Source organism: Squalius cephalus (assembly GCF_949319135.1).
Source record: "Squalius cephalus genome assembly, chromosome: 20".
Taxonomy (NCBI): domain Eukaryota; kingdom Metazoa; phylum Chordata; class Actinopteri; order Cypriniformes; family Leuciscidae; genus Squalius; species Squalius cephalus.
Window position 1 is genome coordinate 33,084,149 of NC_137141.1, and position 16,525 is coordinate 33,100,673.

At 36.5% G+C, this 16,525-nt stretch overlaps 1 protein-coding gene across 1 annotated transcript in view; it reads left to right on the top strand.

Annotated features, from left to right (window-relative positions):
* The first annotated feature begins 2,857 nt into the window (after positions 1 to 2,857).
* plcb1 (phospholipase C beta 1) overlaps positions 2,858 to 16,525 on the top strand; it is a 73,476-nt gene continuing 59,808 nt past the window's right edge. Inside the window, exons 1-2 of the mRNA XM_079852521.1 lie at positions 2,858 to 3,255; positions 6,698 to 6,775. Of these exons, the coding sequence (XP_079708647.1) occupies positions 3,157 to 3,255; positions 6,698 to 6,775 (177 nt within the window). The 5' untranslated portion in view covers positions 2,858 to 3,156. The remainder of the gene's footprint in view (positions 3,256 to 6,697; positions 6,776 to 16,525) is intronic.

A 16,525-nucleotide genomic window follows, 5' to 3' on the forward strand; every position in this document is an offset into this window, starting at 1 on the left:
AGGAGCACATGATCCAGCAGAAGCAGGAAATACAGCAGCAGAAGCACAACTCGACAGATGTGCAGGATTATACGCGCTTCTGCACACACACACTATACTATTATATACACATTCATCTTTATATTATTGTTAAATAATAATTCAATAAAAAATGACTATATTATTATTATTATTATCACATGTATTATTACAATATTATTACACTCAGTATTCGTAAGAATTTATGAAAATATGCAAAAAACACTTGCACAGTGTTATATATTTCTTTCAAGTATATACTTCCATTATCCTAAATGTTTCCAAGAATTTGTAAATTCAGAGAAATTCACAATTTTAAAAAGTGCCAGTCCCTGTTCACTTGTCACCTTTCAATGACGTAATATCCGCGTTTTCCCTGGTTTCCGCTCATACTGCCATAGTAACCATGGCGACAACTGCGTAACGTCTAGCGGCACGCTCAAGCTGTTGTTGTTTCGTTCAAACATTATGGATCATGGCAAGCAGACTTTGGGACAAAAGGAGAAATAAAACGAGGATCAATATCGGCGTGGTGTTTTCGAGATGCCGAGAGCTAGCGTCCGCGGCTAACTTCCATTTGACAGAGACGCCGCTCTTGCATGAGCTTTATTAGACAGGTGAGCAAATGTACATAAAACAAATCAATATATATAGCTCAACATGATGAAATGTTAGAATATGATCAGTATCTTATTCTAATGTTGATCTCACGTGTGGCGCTGATATCCGTCTCTCATTAGCAATCGCGCCCTGCTTCACACCACAGTCATGTTAAAAACATCAATGTTTTCACTCATCCATAAACATTATTAGACCCATCAGCATGACAGCAAGTCCCATCATTCCACTTATCACTGCGTCATCAACCTACGCCTTTGTTATTGTAAGAGGTTAGTGACCCCTAACGACGGAAAAAAAACATATTTTATCTTTAATTAAAAATAATAATAATAATAATTATATATATATATATATATATATATATATATATATATATATATATATATATATATATGATCATTTTTATTTTTATTCATGTAATATAATATAAAAAAATACTCTCTGTTAACCAGGAGCTCTTAAAGATTTTAATTTGATGGCTGATCTATTTTGGTGATTTATTTGAGTGTTTGTTAATGTGGCAAGAAACACTCTGTCTACAGTATATACAGTAACTATAGGCTTTACAATAGTGTTCTCAGAGAAACCTATTTCAGGGTGTGTTATCTAATCAAACCCACACACTATGAATTAGGGGTGGATTTTACCAAGTTACGTTATTTCCTCTATGTGAGCACTGGAACTGCCTTACATAACACAACTGGTATGTAACTTGCACAAACCTGTTTGCTTTAGAAATTATAAAAAACTAAAATGCTCAGATGACATTTTGGCCTAAAAATTTTAATATATTTTGCTCCAGTGAGAATTTTAACCTCCTCTGTTAAATCACACCTGAAACATGTAGCATATATATCAGCTAAATTCATCTTTATGTACTTTAGTCAATACAAGCTGATATAAAACAACAACATAACTGCTGTTTTTCTTCCCAGAGAAAAAAGATGCTTGAGTGTGGCTTATATAATTATAAACAGTAATCATATGGTGTATCTGACAATATTAGTATATCATAGGCCTAATTATTATTGCTGGTCTGAATTAATATTGGTGCAGTCTAATTGTAACATTCATTAACTGAACATAAAGGACAAGGGCATTTTCTAGAAATTAATCATGTTGTTTTGCATTAGCTAAATAAGCTTAATAAGATTTGTTTATAAGTGATAAAAGAAGAGGAGATATTAATATACTGTATTCAGTGTTGAATTGTATAGGATTTAGATTCCCAGATGTGGAGCAGGGAAAAGACATTTATGATTTAAATATGATCGCATTACAAGACAAATGTATGATGTTGTCCATAACAAATATATATTTTTTTGTTATTGCATTAAATATGTTTATTTAAATATTAATTATATTTTCAGGACACATGTATTTTTTCACAGCAAAAAAAAAAAAAAAATGTAATTCAGTAAAACAAATACCATGATGTACTGTATAAATACTTTACATTTTTTCACATTACAATAGATTCTGAAAGTAAGTGTGTACAAGTGCTTAAATGTCATGAAAAAGGTCAAAATGCAAAAAAAATACTTAAGAGTCTAGGCTTGGATCATTATTGCTCTGATTATTTTGTTTCTAGCATGTTATGTTTGTGCTGGAGGAGACTTTACAGAGTGCTATACTCTTGCATTGTCAAAATAAGATCTTGATGGAAATAACATCACAACATTTATCACATCCCAAACACTTTCAATGAGTTTAAGCTCTGGACTCAGAGGAGCAGATTCATGTGTGAAAATGATTCTTCATGTTCCTCACAGTCTTTCTTTCACAATCTGAGCATGATGAATCTTGACATTGTCATCCTGGAATATGGCCATGATGTGTCTTCATAGGGTTATAAGAACTGTTGCCAAACAGATAAAATGCTGGAAACATAATAATCACTGCAATCATAGACTCTTAAGTATTTGCCTATTCAAATGCAAACAGCGAGGCAGTTTATAGCCCATACATTATAATATCCCTTCTATACTGCAGCATGCTGTATTGTGCTTTTCATTAATAAACTTTGATTTATTTGCAATTGTTGTAATAAATAAACCAATGTCTTCAGTGCTGAATTATATAGGGCTCCCCAACGTGTCCTGCCTGGATTCTCTTTGCAGAGGTGTTATGAAATGTTTAATTGTGAGGGTTTGTTGAGCAGGGGAGGGACGCGCTGCGCACTAGGAGGCGCTGGATCTCAGCGCGCGCATGAGTCAGTGTGCGGAGGACTCACACACACACACACACTCTCTCTCTCCATCATTTATGAACGCTGGTTCTCTCTGCTGCTCATTTGCTCCTTCCGTTCTGAAACACAAATCTGCGGCGTTCAGTGAGTGAGACCGCGAGCATGTAATGTGTCCATATGCCAAGGGCATCCGCGTGCGTAAAGCGCTTCCATTCACCACAACTGTTCCGCTGTCCTCCTGTGCGCTCCGCTTTGGCTTCTTCCCGGAGAAGAAAGAAGAGTGACTTGATTTTCCCCACGCTGTTTTGGGTGTAAATGTTGAAGCTTGAATGGCTGGAGCTCAACCTGGCGTTCATGCGCTTCAACTCAAGCCGGTGCGCGTGTCCGAGAGTCTGAAGCGAGGCAGTAGGTTTATGAAATGGGATGAGGTAAGTCACTATTAGCCTGTGTGTCTGCGGCTGTCAGAGGGTGAATGCACATGATGATGATGATGGTGATGCTGCGGTGAACGCGCGTGGCGTTTGGTGTGTTTGTTTGTTTGATCGCTCGCGCGGATGTTGCATTGTATACATGAACAAGTCCAACATTAAACGCCGCAGACCCGCTCAGTCAGCTCCTGATCGACCTTTATTGGCGTTAGAGGGGAGAGAAATGAGCCAATAAGATCAGTTTCCAGTTCTCAAGTCCATCAGCATGTTTCACAGACTCCATCTGTCCGAGTCTCTGCAGAGGTGCATGAGAATGACATCAGGTTACTTTATGTGCAGTCATGTTTCGCTGCATCTCAGCCCTGCTGTCACTTCACAGAAACCTAATGCACTAATGCAACAAGCTCAGATGATTCCTCTGTAATATGAAAACCTTAACAATGAAGCATGCATTTGGAGACTGAATGTGTCGCATTTTGTGTGAGTGCTGCATGAGCATTGATTGAGCACCAGCACTGGATGTTCACATTCACCTGTTGGATGAGAGTTTGCCAGCAGGAAAAACTCACTGCACTCTGAGAATTGAGACACGTTGATACAAGACAATTGTCAAATATTTGTTCTAAAGCATGCATTGACAAGATTTCAGTTTTTCTTATATTGCACATGCTTTATTTTGTTACAGGTTTTAAGAATGTCCTCCCCAATATTGCATTTCATGGTTGATCAACTATGTTTTTAATGACCAATTCTTGGACTTTTAGCAGAGCTTGAATATTTGGTTCTATTTTTAATCAAACATTAACTGTAACTCAACTATTAAGAGGTTTTGATGAGGTTTGGTAAAATTATCCAAAGTTAAACATTTGTTGATGTTGGGAACATCAGTACTTTTGTCTATTTGGCAATGCTTTAAAGCGTAATATAAAAGCCATTCTTGGTTATTTTAATCACACAGGCAACATTCCTTTTAGAAATTTGGTCCAAAAAAGCTGCTATTAGTGCAACTCTTGGTAGTGCATTTAAATCTGATACCATTTTCAGCATTTTCTCTAATTTAAAACATTGCAAATTGTGAGCAGACAAGAAACATTAGGATGCATTTGTGAATGTGTTGGCGTGTTTCTCTTCAGCAACTGGAGATGCATGAACAAAACCTGAAGATCATGTTCTCCAGAAAATCTGACCATCAATATCTCCATCTAATTATTTGACCTAGAGAAAGTGCAGTTTCTTACTATTCCTGGTTTTACTTTATCCAGGTTTAAAAGTAACAAAGCCCCCATATTTTCAATGAGGTCTGATTTATTTTGCGTTCCTTTACAAGCTTAAATCACTTCAAATAAATGCAGTATTCTGGAGGAGTCTGACTGCTATCAGCATCATAATGCCATACAGCTTTACATGAGCTTATGCTGAAAATGTTGACGTTTAAAAGCTTTTCACTGCAAATAAAACTGGAAATCTTGGCCTGTTGCTATGGCAACTTTCATGCTTTATATTCCCGTCTTCCTGGCCTGCCTTACATTAAGACATGCTGCGCCGCCCAACTTAGATGTGCAGTTAGAATGTGTGCAGACCCACGCAAGATCTAAAATAACACAATCAATTCCAGATCTCTTTCTGAAGGGACGTCTCTCCTCACAGCACAGCTGCTTGTCTGTTCAGATGATCCGCTTAAAAGCGTTTAAAACGGGACCGACGTCTCGTTTCCTGCCTCTTGAAATTCTGTGACTTCCACCAGTGGGAAATTATCACAAGCCAGCATGAATCACGCTAATATAGAGCACTTATGCAATGTCTGAGTCAAACCTCGACTTTCGGTCCGTCCCGAGACCGCATCGAGAAACATGTTTTCAAGTGGATTGCCACAGAAATCCCATGTGTTTTCTTGCGCGAGGCAAGATTAGGCTTTACCTCCCACAGAAACATGACGTCGGTTCACTGAAGACTTTGATTTTGCTGCGCTTTTTGTTCAGTGTGCTTAAAATAACTCCTCCTGCAGTCGACTTTACAGACCCTTGATATCAAAATCATGGGTTATATTCCATTGGTTAGCTCTGAGCTCTTCTATATGCCGGAGTGAAAGGAAACTTTTAGCATTTGAAATGATATCTTTCTCCTCCAGCTGTACCGATGACATCATTTTGCATTCAGATCCATAAATGCATGATGTGGATTGTCCAAGATTGTGCAAGCAGTAAATCATGGTTTATGTAAACTAAAGGTTTAGAGTTCAACAGTGCCTGTCCACTTTTAGAGTATATTTTTTTTCCATGGGGATTTCAAAAAAGTCTTGGTTGAAGCGTTATAAGCCATAAACCAAACCAACCAGCTTCAAGGAGAATCACAACTCTACAAACTTTGTGTTTGAATAAAGACTGCATACTTAACAGCTTTAATGAGGGAAAGAACTACAATCCCATGAAGCATTGCAAACAGCCTAATCAAATTAAAAATCGAGAAATATAAAACATTTAAAGGAGAACTCCGGTCAATTTTAACATTGAGCTCATTTTTTTGTACATTTGGAGTGCTGTCAGTACAGAGAACAACGACAAAAATCGGTGTTGCCTACACCGTGTTATCCTCTTTTTAAAATTTGCACCCTGTTGACTTCAATGGGGCAAGTACTAAACCTGCTTTTAGCCTCTTAACATCCTTGATGTGTCATTACAAGTGCACAGGTCATGTGAGTGATTCCTTCAGAGTGAACGCGGTGAATCTGACTGCAGTAGATGTGAAAGATATGAATAAAAATGATGTTATTTCAGCCAGCGCTCATACCTGTATTTACATCCTGTTTTCGGGTGAAGTCCACAGTAGTCGATTGTCGAGTTCGGGCGCATGATCGTACGTACTAAACCAATGCGCGTGAACTCGACAATCGACTACTGTGGACTTCAACCGAAAACAGGATGTAAATACAGGTATGAGCGCTGGCTGAAATAACATCACTTTAAATCATATCTTTCACATCTACTGCAGTCAGATTCACCCGTGTTCACTCTGAAGGAATCACTCACATGACCTGTGCACTTGTAATGACACATCAAGGATGTTAAGAGGCTAAAAGCAGGTTTAAATATTGCCCCATTGAAGTCAACAGGGTGCAAATTTTAAAAAGAGGATAACACGGTGTAGGCAACACCGATTTTTGTCATTGTTCTCTGTATTGACAGCACTCCAAATTTACAAAAAAATGAGCTCAATGGTAAAATTGACCAGAGTTCTCCTTTAAAGATGCATATATTTAAGTATTTTAAGAATATCTTCAGCGTCTTGAATTTCAACCCTGTTCCAATAGGAAATATGTCAATGCTGGGAAAAAAGTGATCTTTTCGCGGGACCTTTAATGCATGCTGTGAATATGTTGGCCATAACCATGTTTATATTATATCTGCTGTGTATTTAGACTTAAAAATGTCATTTCTCTGCTCAGGATTCTTCTACTGTGACTCCAGTGACGTTGCGTGTCGATCCGCAGGGATACTTCCTGTACTGGACCGATCAGAATAAGGTAACATTTCTCAAATCAGAAACCAGTGCAGTGTGATTGAAGCGTGTGTGAGGATTACTATTATTATTTGTTTATTTACTGGGAAGTGCTTCCCAGTTTTGTGTGCAATATTTGTTGATCAGGTTGTCAGAGTTATTTATCATTACTATTATCTTATTATTTGTTAGTTTTAGTTAATTTTGTTGTTTTGATTAGTTTTTTTAATATGCCTATTTATTTTTTATTCATTTTTATTTAAAGTTTAGTTTTCGTTAAAAAAAAGGGTAAACTTTGTCTTTAGAACTAACTGGAAGTATTTTAATATACATTTATTTATTTATTTAGCTTTTTTTTTTCAATTAACTACATTTATTTATGTATATTTATTTAACTTTTTATTTCAATGAAAGGGGTCATGAACTGCATTTTTTCATTGTTTTATAATGTTTCCTGGGGTGTACTTATAATGTTAGTATGATTTTTACATCAAAAATGGTCATAATTTAGAAATAAAAGGCATTTTCCTAGCCTGATTTTAACGCTCTGTTTGAAGGGGCGTGTCTGTGTGAGACATCAGTGTAAACACCCACTGCTGTGATTGGCTAACAGCTTTGCATATAAAATAGCTGAGTATTACATGTGGAACTCTCTCGAAAACTTTTAGCACGTTTTTACTAATATAGCTCTCAATGTTAACTAATCGTGGAAAGTGTGATTATAGCATTATATTGAGATCTATAGCATCATATTTACATTGTGGCATTAAAGGTTGCAGTGATGAGCATTGTAGCCAATCACAGACATGTTGGGCGCATGAATGCAGTGATCTCGTCATTGCAACTCGATTTCTGCACACTAACACATGCTTTCATCACAACTAACAGTGCAAACACGATGTAAATAAGAGATTTGTTGATTATAACTGGAGTTTTGGCGAGAGTCCTGTTAAAGTCGCGCTGTTTGATTGACAGCTCCAGCGATTGCAAAGGTAGCATTCTTTGATCGCTTTCTATATATAATTTAATCACAGTTTAAATAACAGATTATTTTCATAGTAAGTGAAACGATGTGAAGTTGACCGTTAGGTCACTGGTTTGATTTACCGACACATAGAAAAAAAACATAACTGTACATGAATCATTACACATAAGAAATCACTGGTCACAGATCAGGCATTAGAATGAACACGGTAACTTGCATGTTGTCGCATTACTGTCGAGTCCATATCGTAAAAGTCTGTTTGTAAAGCCTGCGCCGAAATAGCGACTGATTTACCAAAGAATCTACAGTGACATGTAGGGCTGTCGCGGTGAAGGAATTTCCCTTGCGGTAATTTTGAGTGGCTCAATAGCGTGGTATGCGGTATTATCGCCATTTATTTATTTATTTATTTAGATATATTTATATTTATTTGTTGCTATATAAATAGGTTTTACCATGTGGTCAGCATGCACAAAAACGAGTAGCCTACATTTTCAGTAACCAATGTAACCGAAACTAAACAGCGTCTCTGCGCATTGAAAGGCTGTCAATCAGCGCGCATTACATTGTTACGGCAATGGACTGTCTTTGAGTGAATCATTAAACCGTTCATTCAACGAACACGTTCAAAAACGCTGATTCTTTAAAAGATAGTAATGAAACAAGTTGTTAAGCTCCACTTTTCAAGGCTGAGCTGACCAGCAATGCGTCGCATGGGTAATGCTGAAGCTGACGCTTAAATGGCATTGATTCAATGCGTGACTCGTTGCTTTTTGATTCCCGCGGCTTCCTCGCGCTGTGGATGCTGACCAGCGCTGTCGCTGATGCCATTCATGGTAAATACCCTTAAACGTTAAGAGGATGACACGACAAATATTTCGCTTTCCTTGGACACGGAAAGCTTTTCACGCATATATATGACTTGACTTGACCTCAAAGACAGACGCAGGTAATCGCACGCGCTCAGTCGATCTCTCTGTACAAATCACCATGATAAAAACAGTCTTGTTATCATTATTAACTTATTTAACATTCAATACACATGCACAAAGTTCAAAACAAGAAGGGTATAGCCTTATGAAAAAAGAAAACATGCGAATATCGCGGTTGCTACGGTTACTTGCATTCCTCTGCGGTTGGCTTCTCAGTAGCGCGGTTTTACAATTTTGCGGTTATCGCGACAGCCCTAGTGAAATGTACAGAATACAAATAAATAATGCTCAACTGAGACATTCACATTGTTGAAAATAAATAACCACATTCCTAGCATTAGGATTTAGTAATGTTATTTGTAGTCCAGTGATGCTGTATCGCTCTTCTCTCCTCCTCATCCCACTAACACGCCAGTGGGCGGGGCTAAAGTTGCGATGATTAAGTAGGCGTGGATCTTCTTCTGCAGAGGCGGTCTTTCACATTCCACAACAAGTCGTTTTCTTGGCTTGGTTACGATAAAAGCTGTTTTTGGACTAACAAGGAAGTTTTCAGTTCTGAAACTTACAGGATTTTCTTATAGTATGAAAATTTGGTTTCTCAGTTCACTACACCTTTAACATTGCATTTATTTATTCATTCATTTAACATCTACTTTATTTCAATTAACATTACATGTATTTATTTTTATTTATTTAACATCTAATTTATTTCAATTAACATTACATTTATTTATTTTTTATTTATTTAACATCTAATTTATTTCAATTAACATTATATTTATGGATTTAACATTTAATTTATTTCATTTAACATTACATTTATTTATTTTTATTAGGGCTGTCAAACGATTAATCGCGATTAATCGCATCCAAAATAAAAGTTTGTTTTTACATAATATATGTGTGTGTACAGTGTATAATTATTTTCTATATAAATACACACACATGCATGTATATATTTAAGAAATATTTGCATGTATATACTGTGTGTATATATTTATATTATATATAATTTATATTATATATAAATATTTTATATATAAATAACACATTTTTCTTAAATATATATGCATGTGTGTGTATTTATATATAGAAAATAATTATACTCCATACACACACATATATTATGTAAACACAAACTTTTATTTTGGATGCGATTAATCGTTTGACAGCCCTAATTTTTATTTAACATCTAATTTATTTCAATTAACATACATTTGTTTATTTTTTTATTTATGTAATATCTAATTTATTTCAATTAACATTACATGTATTTTTTCATCTTGTCGTGTAATTTATGTCATCTAGCTTAAATGTTTTTAGTATTTTTAGTTTTGTTAATGATAAAAACACTGGTCTGTGGGCTAAAGAGACCCTTAAGTGTCCTGAGCATTAAAAAGAGCCATTACACACACTGCACATCTCATCAGAGCAAAACTGTTCATTTTATCTGGTGTGGTGTCACTTTCCAATGTCTGTCTGTAGGGAATGAGGTTGAGTCTATTGTCCAGATGGAGCACTGACAGCCAAATGCTCACATAGCCTCAGAGTTTGGCTAATAGAGGCGTCCCACTTTCAATGAAAGCTTTTCATCGAAGTATGGATGAATTTTTAATTTGAAGTGTTTCTGTCCGTCCATCGCTTTCTGCAATTGATTTATGTACCTGGAGCTGCAGATTTGATAAACAGCATCTAATAGATTGTGCTCAATAGTAATTGCTCTGAAATGATCTGAATAGAGTTGCGTGTGGGTGAGGAGCAGAACAGGAAGTCACATAGTATTAAAAGGCAGAACTGCTCAATGGGACGCCAGACAATAATAACTCAAAATCACAAGCACGTTTGGTAAGATAACATCAGTACAGCAGCAGTGAAAGCGTCAGAGAACACAATCTTATCTTATCATAATAAGTTAAGCTCATTGAGCTGTTTAAATGTTTTCAGCAAATGAAGTGCTCACCTGCCACACATTGAAAAAAAAAACATTGATTTTGAACTGTAAAAGTATGTTAAAGGATTAGTACACTTTCTTTGTCAAAGTCTTTGTCGAGACTTTGAAGCTGCATTGAGACGGACATTTGAACCTTCAAACAATTGATTGCCATTGAAGTCCATTATGGAGAAAAATCCTGGAACGTTTTCCTCAAAAACTTTAATTTCTTTTAGACTGAAGAAAGAAAGACATTGATATCTTGGATGACATCGGGGTGAGTAAATTATCAGCAAAACATTTTTTGAAAGTGTACTAATCCTTTAATTCACCTCTTTTGATAAGCCTGAACTGGCTTTTATGGTTTATTTTTTTTATTATGCAACTCAACATAAATTCAAAACTGACCCTATCCACTTTCATAATGCATGTTTCTGGTCTTGCATGTTAATTCAGGGAAAAAAAGTCTTGAGACCTGTAGACTAAAAAAAAAAGCATTACAATTGCGGTGTAAATGTATGCATAAGTTGATCTACAGCGAAGGCATCAGGAAGTGAGGTCATGTCAGTTGAGTGTGGATTTGGCAGCATATTCTCTTTTTCTCCTCTTGCCCTTTTATATAAGAGAATCGATTATGATTCAGTCGAGTAGACGAGTACAAGTGTATTCCAGCAAACTCCATCATATCATTTGTCATGTGAGTCAAGTGCAGAATGTGTGAAAGCAGCAGTGAGTAATATCAGAATAATGTTCATATGAGTGACTCAATCTTCTGAGACCAGATGGTATTGAATAAAACATAGCTAATTGTGACGGACTCCGAAGGACTCGCAGGACACCAAAACTGTGTTGAATTATTGCCTGAAGCACAGTATCTGTGCTTATAGATATTGATGAAAACAAAAGTAGGGCCCTATGACCACTGACGGAATCGCAGAATCAGTCATGAAAAAGGAATTTATACTGAGGAATTTCATTGAATTTGTCAAATTTTTCATGAATGAATAAAAAGCAGATCCATTAATGCATGAACTTCATCCTCAGAGCTGTTTTGAGAGTCATTTCATGTGCATATTTGCTTTTCGTTTGAGAAAAACTATCATCATATCATAAACACTCAGAAACTCAAAGGTCTTAACGGCAACCCGTCAAAATTATGACAGAAATATATTACTGTTGTACAGCAGAATTAAGCTATACGTCTCAATGTAATAATAATACTAACACCAATAATAATAACAATAAATTATTATTAAACTTTATTTTTTAAGGAATAATCACAAATTTTCTTAAGCTGTTGCATAACAGTAAAGCTCAGTTGTGCAAAAAAAAGTTTGTTTAATTTCATATTATTAAAAGATAAATTAAAGGAATGTTTTTAGGCCTTTATTTGATTGATTGGCAGAAAAATAAAAATACACAACAAATAATAATAATAATAATAATAATAATAATAAAATAAATAATAAATTGTTGTATTTATGAATTCAGTTAATTAGACATGCTTTTTTATTATCAAAGTTTAATTAAACCTTTAAAATGGAATCCAGAAAACTTAAAACAGAAAATCATAATTTGGTGAAAAATAAAATGGAATTTGAGAAAAAAAAAAAAAAAAATTCATAGGGCCCAAAACATAAATTTTTTGTTAAACTTTTAATAAATTGTTGTTAAATTGTATACGTTTCATGATTTCAATTAATTAGACATGCTTTTTGATTACTAAAATTGAATTTTTCCATTAAAATGGAGTCAACGGGGGGAAAAAACAAAATCCAGAAACATTAAAACTGAAAAACGGAATTTGGAAAAAATAAATAAAACGGAATTTGGGAAATTTTTTTAATGGATTTCATAGGGCCCTACAAAAGCATGTCTAGGTCACACTAAATATGAACACATTCTTGTTGTTCACCCTGATATCATGTGTATAATATGCATGCACATGGACAGAGAAACCAGAGGTCACAGTTGTTTTTTTAGATAAAATCAATGAAAGCAATGAAAACAAACCGACAGTTTTTCCTGTCCATAAAATACGTGAGGAATTCCAGAACAGCCGCCTCTGGCCAATAGTAATGTAAAAGCATCCAGGGTTGTTATGCAAAGCAAGCATCTATTGAATCAATACAGGATTTTCTATATTTAGATGCACTGCAGGCCGGAATGTCGCCAGCGAGAGACGAGGAAATCATTACAGTCACTTACAACCGGCTTCATTATTGAACATTGTAGCACGTTTGTGAGTTTTCTGTGGATAGAGAGTCAATAGACTGCGGTTTGCTCTGCTGAACTATCAGATATTTGATCATGTAGTCTCAATGGATTTTCAGCGAGCACAGAAGCAGGAGTCTGAGTCGGCGACGTCTTCTGCAAGCTGATTTCACGGTGCCTGGTGCCTGTCTTCAAATTGCTTTAGCCCAACTCCCCGTCACAGACCACCTCCATCCCCTGTTGCCATGGCGCTGGTGAAGCGCTCGCCACCATACTCCAATTTTCATATTTGAGCCGGTTGACTGCAGAGATGCTTTCATTATTCAGATAGCCTTGGCAGTTACTTGCAATTATCATAAATATTATATAGTCATATTATGGGGAGCATTGAATTGCATGGCGTTTTAGTTGCATGTTTTACAGGCACCCTCACATGATCAGAAAATATAAAACTCCATAAAAATATCCTACAGGCATTGTTCGGTTTCTCCTCAATGTCGTTTGTGCATCATGTTTTCATTTCGAAGTTATCTGACGGTCTGAAGTAAATGTGAGTTGAGTTGGGAATGACCTCGTGGCCTAGTGAATATTAAAGGAGACGTTCTTGTGTAAGTGTTTTAGGTCAAAGCGCTGAACAAATGACATCCAGGTTGTCTTTATATAATCTCCTGGAGTCTGCTTGTCCTCATCCTCGACTGTGTCACACACGCAAAAGTGTGTCAGCGAGGGGTGGGGATTGCAGCCCATACAAAATGCGTTTCAGGAATGAACAGAAGTATAATATAAAAATAATGATAATGGATGGATTTTGAAATTATAATAGATTATTATGTCAGTTTAAGGGAAAGTTTTTAATCACCTGTAGTCAACCGATGTGGATTTTTTAAATGTGGTCTATATTATATGGAAGCATGTTTGCACCACAGAATAAAAAATAAAAAAGGTAATTGCGACTTTTCATCTCACAATTCTGACTTTTTTCCTCACAATTGCGAGATATAGTCAGACTTGCGTGATATAAAGTCGCAATTGTGTGTTATAAAGTCAGAATTGCGAGATACAGTGAGAATTGTGAGATATAGTCAGACTTGCGTGATATAAAGTCGCAATTGTGTGTTATAAAGTCAGAATTGCGAGATACAGTGAGAATTGCGAGATATAATCAGACTTGCTTGATATAAAGCCACAATTGTGTGTTATAAAGTCAGAATTGCGAGATACAGTGAGAATTGTGAGATATAGTCAGACTTGCTTGATATAAAGCCACAATTGTGTGTTATAAAGTCAGAATTGCGAGAAATAAACTCGCAATTGTGAGAAAAAAAGTCTGAATTGTGAGATAAAAAGTCGCAATTACCTTTTTTATTTTTAATTCTGTGGCGGAAACAGTAGGTGGCGACACGCATCTGATTCATTCATTCCATCGATTCGTTCAAAGCACTGATTCATTCAGGAGTCATTGAATCATTCATGCAACCGAGGCTGCGTTTAACTCCACTTTGGCCCGGTCCCAAATGGCACCCTAAACACTCGCAGTCTTCCTATCGAGGATGCATATCGACTGCAGAGCATCCTTCTGAAAGCTAAAATTACAAATGGGACACCCTTTGGTCTCATGGACTTCACGATCACGCGGCCGCCATTGTAAGTCCACAAGACCATTAGTGCTTATTAAGTGAGTCATTTGGTACAGGGCCTTTTAGACATACTACAGCTTCACTAAGCAACTACTACAACTTCCTTGGGGGAATCTGCACCGCCGTTTTGAAGTGCATTCAACTTCGTCAAGTGGGCAAAGAAAGTTTATTTAAACAGACCCTCAACCCCTCGATTTGACCGAGGGAGCGAGTCTACTCATATGTACACGTCGGGCAACTACATAGACTACAATGCAACACGATTATGACGTCAGTGCTCACACTTAATTTACCCACAAGTGATCAAGGGCTTAGGATGTTTCATTTACTGTAAACCCATAGCAAGAATGCCACCAGTAGCAGGCACTTGTGTATTTAAGCAATGACATTCATTCGAGTGAACGAGACGGAGGGACGTTAGCGAGATCAGTGTGAGAAATAACTGACTAAAACACAGGCTGAAATCGCATACTCTCTTGAATAGGTACTTATTTCGAATAAGCAATTACTTTGCAGCCGCTAAAAAAGTATGTTCTATATAGTATGAAGTCTGGATTACATTAGTACTATGAATGTAATCCATATGATCTACATCCGCCATGTTGTCATTGTCACGTGACCTTCCAGCATCAGTTGTTGCTTCTCTGTCACAAATCCTCTCCTGAGGCCTCATGGGTTAGTAAAGTGTCCATCAGATGCACACTTCAGAATCTCACCGGAAGTAGTTGATCATCCGGGTACATTCACCTACTCTTTTATAAGTACTGTAAATTCAAAAATACTTATTTTGTCACATACTGTTTTTTGCTTACTGTATAGTAGAGAAGTATGCGCATATATAGAAGTATATTTTGGATGCAAACGCAGATCGTTCCTGAATGAATCAGTATTTATGAACGAAAGTTCAACCGTGTTGAGTCATTGAATCGTTCACTCAACCGACTCATTGGATCATCCCAGAACAAAACACCACAAAAGTGTGTTGCTGTTACAACCAGTTGCGGAGATGGAGGACACTACACTACGTGCAGTAGTGATGTTACATTTGGCGTATCGAGTACGCAGCGCAATTTCTCATGAAGCTCTGTGCCGGAGCGCGTATTGTTTTCAGAGAAACACGTGATCAACGAAAAACGAAGCCTCACTTTCTTTCCAGTCACGTGAATGCTTCACTTTGGTGTCGGAATGCTTGAACCCAGATCACTACTCTACAGGTTTTTTGAAGTTTAAGTCCATTTACTAACTTTTTTTTTTTGTAATATATATAAATAAGCCTACAGCCTATGTTACATGATCATATATTCTGACACATAGACAGCATATAGAAACCATAAAATAATTAGACCAACATTTACTTGCATCAAGCAACTCTGTTTTTTGTTTTTCTCTATTTTTATTTCTGTATAGTATTAATATAGTTGTTTCATTTATTTTACTGCCACACTTTAATATGTGAATTATATTATCAGAAAACAGAACATTTAGCGTTGTCAGGCTTTTATTTGTGCTTAATGGATAAAACAACTGCGGCGCGCACTCAGCTGCTCATAAACATGGCTGCTATAAATCTGACCTGCCACAAGATGGCGCTGTTTTCGACACGCTTGGTGCTTCGAATCTTTTCCCGAAACATTCAGGGGAAAGCCTCAGTGCTTCTTGAGGCTTAATTTGTCCATCCCTAACGTGCAGTAGCTTTATTAAACTCAAAGTCAAACTCACGGATACTCAGGGACAAGATCGGGAACAGAACAACCAAAACAAGTAACGTTAATAACTGACAAAGAACCAGACAGAACACAGGGTTTACACAGACAGAAGCAAATTAACAAGACAACACCTGAACTGAACTAACAATCAATCAAAAACCATAGAAACAAACAGGCAGGGGGCGGAGAAACACAGAACCAAACTAATTGACAGAACACAGACAAAATCCTACGGCAGTTCTGTTGTGTTTGTTCGGAACAATTTTCGATAATGGAGGGAAAACAGATTGTATCTGGCGATACTGAGTCTAAAATGTAGGTGTCTCAATATTAACTTCTTGTTTATTCAAATGAGGCATATTGCAATCACA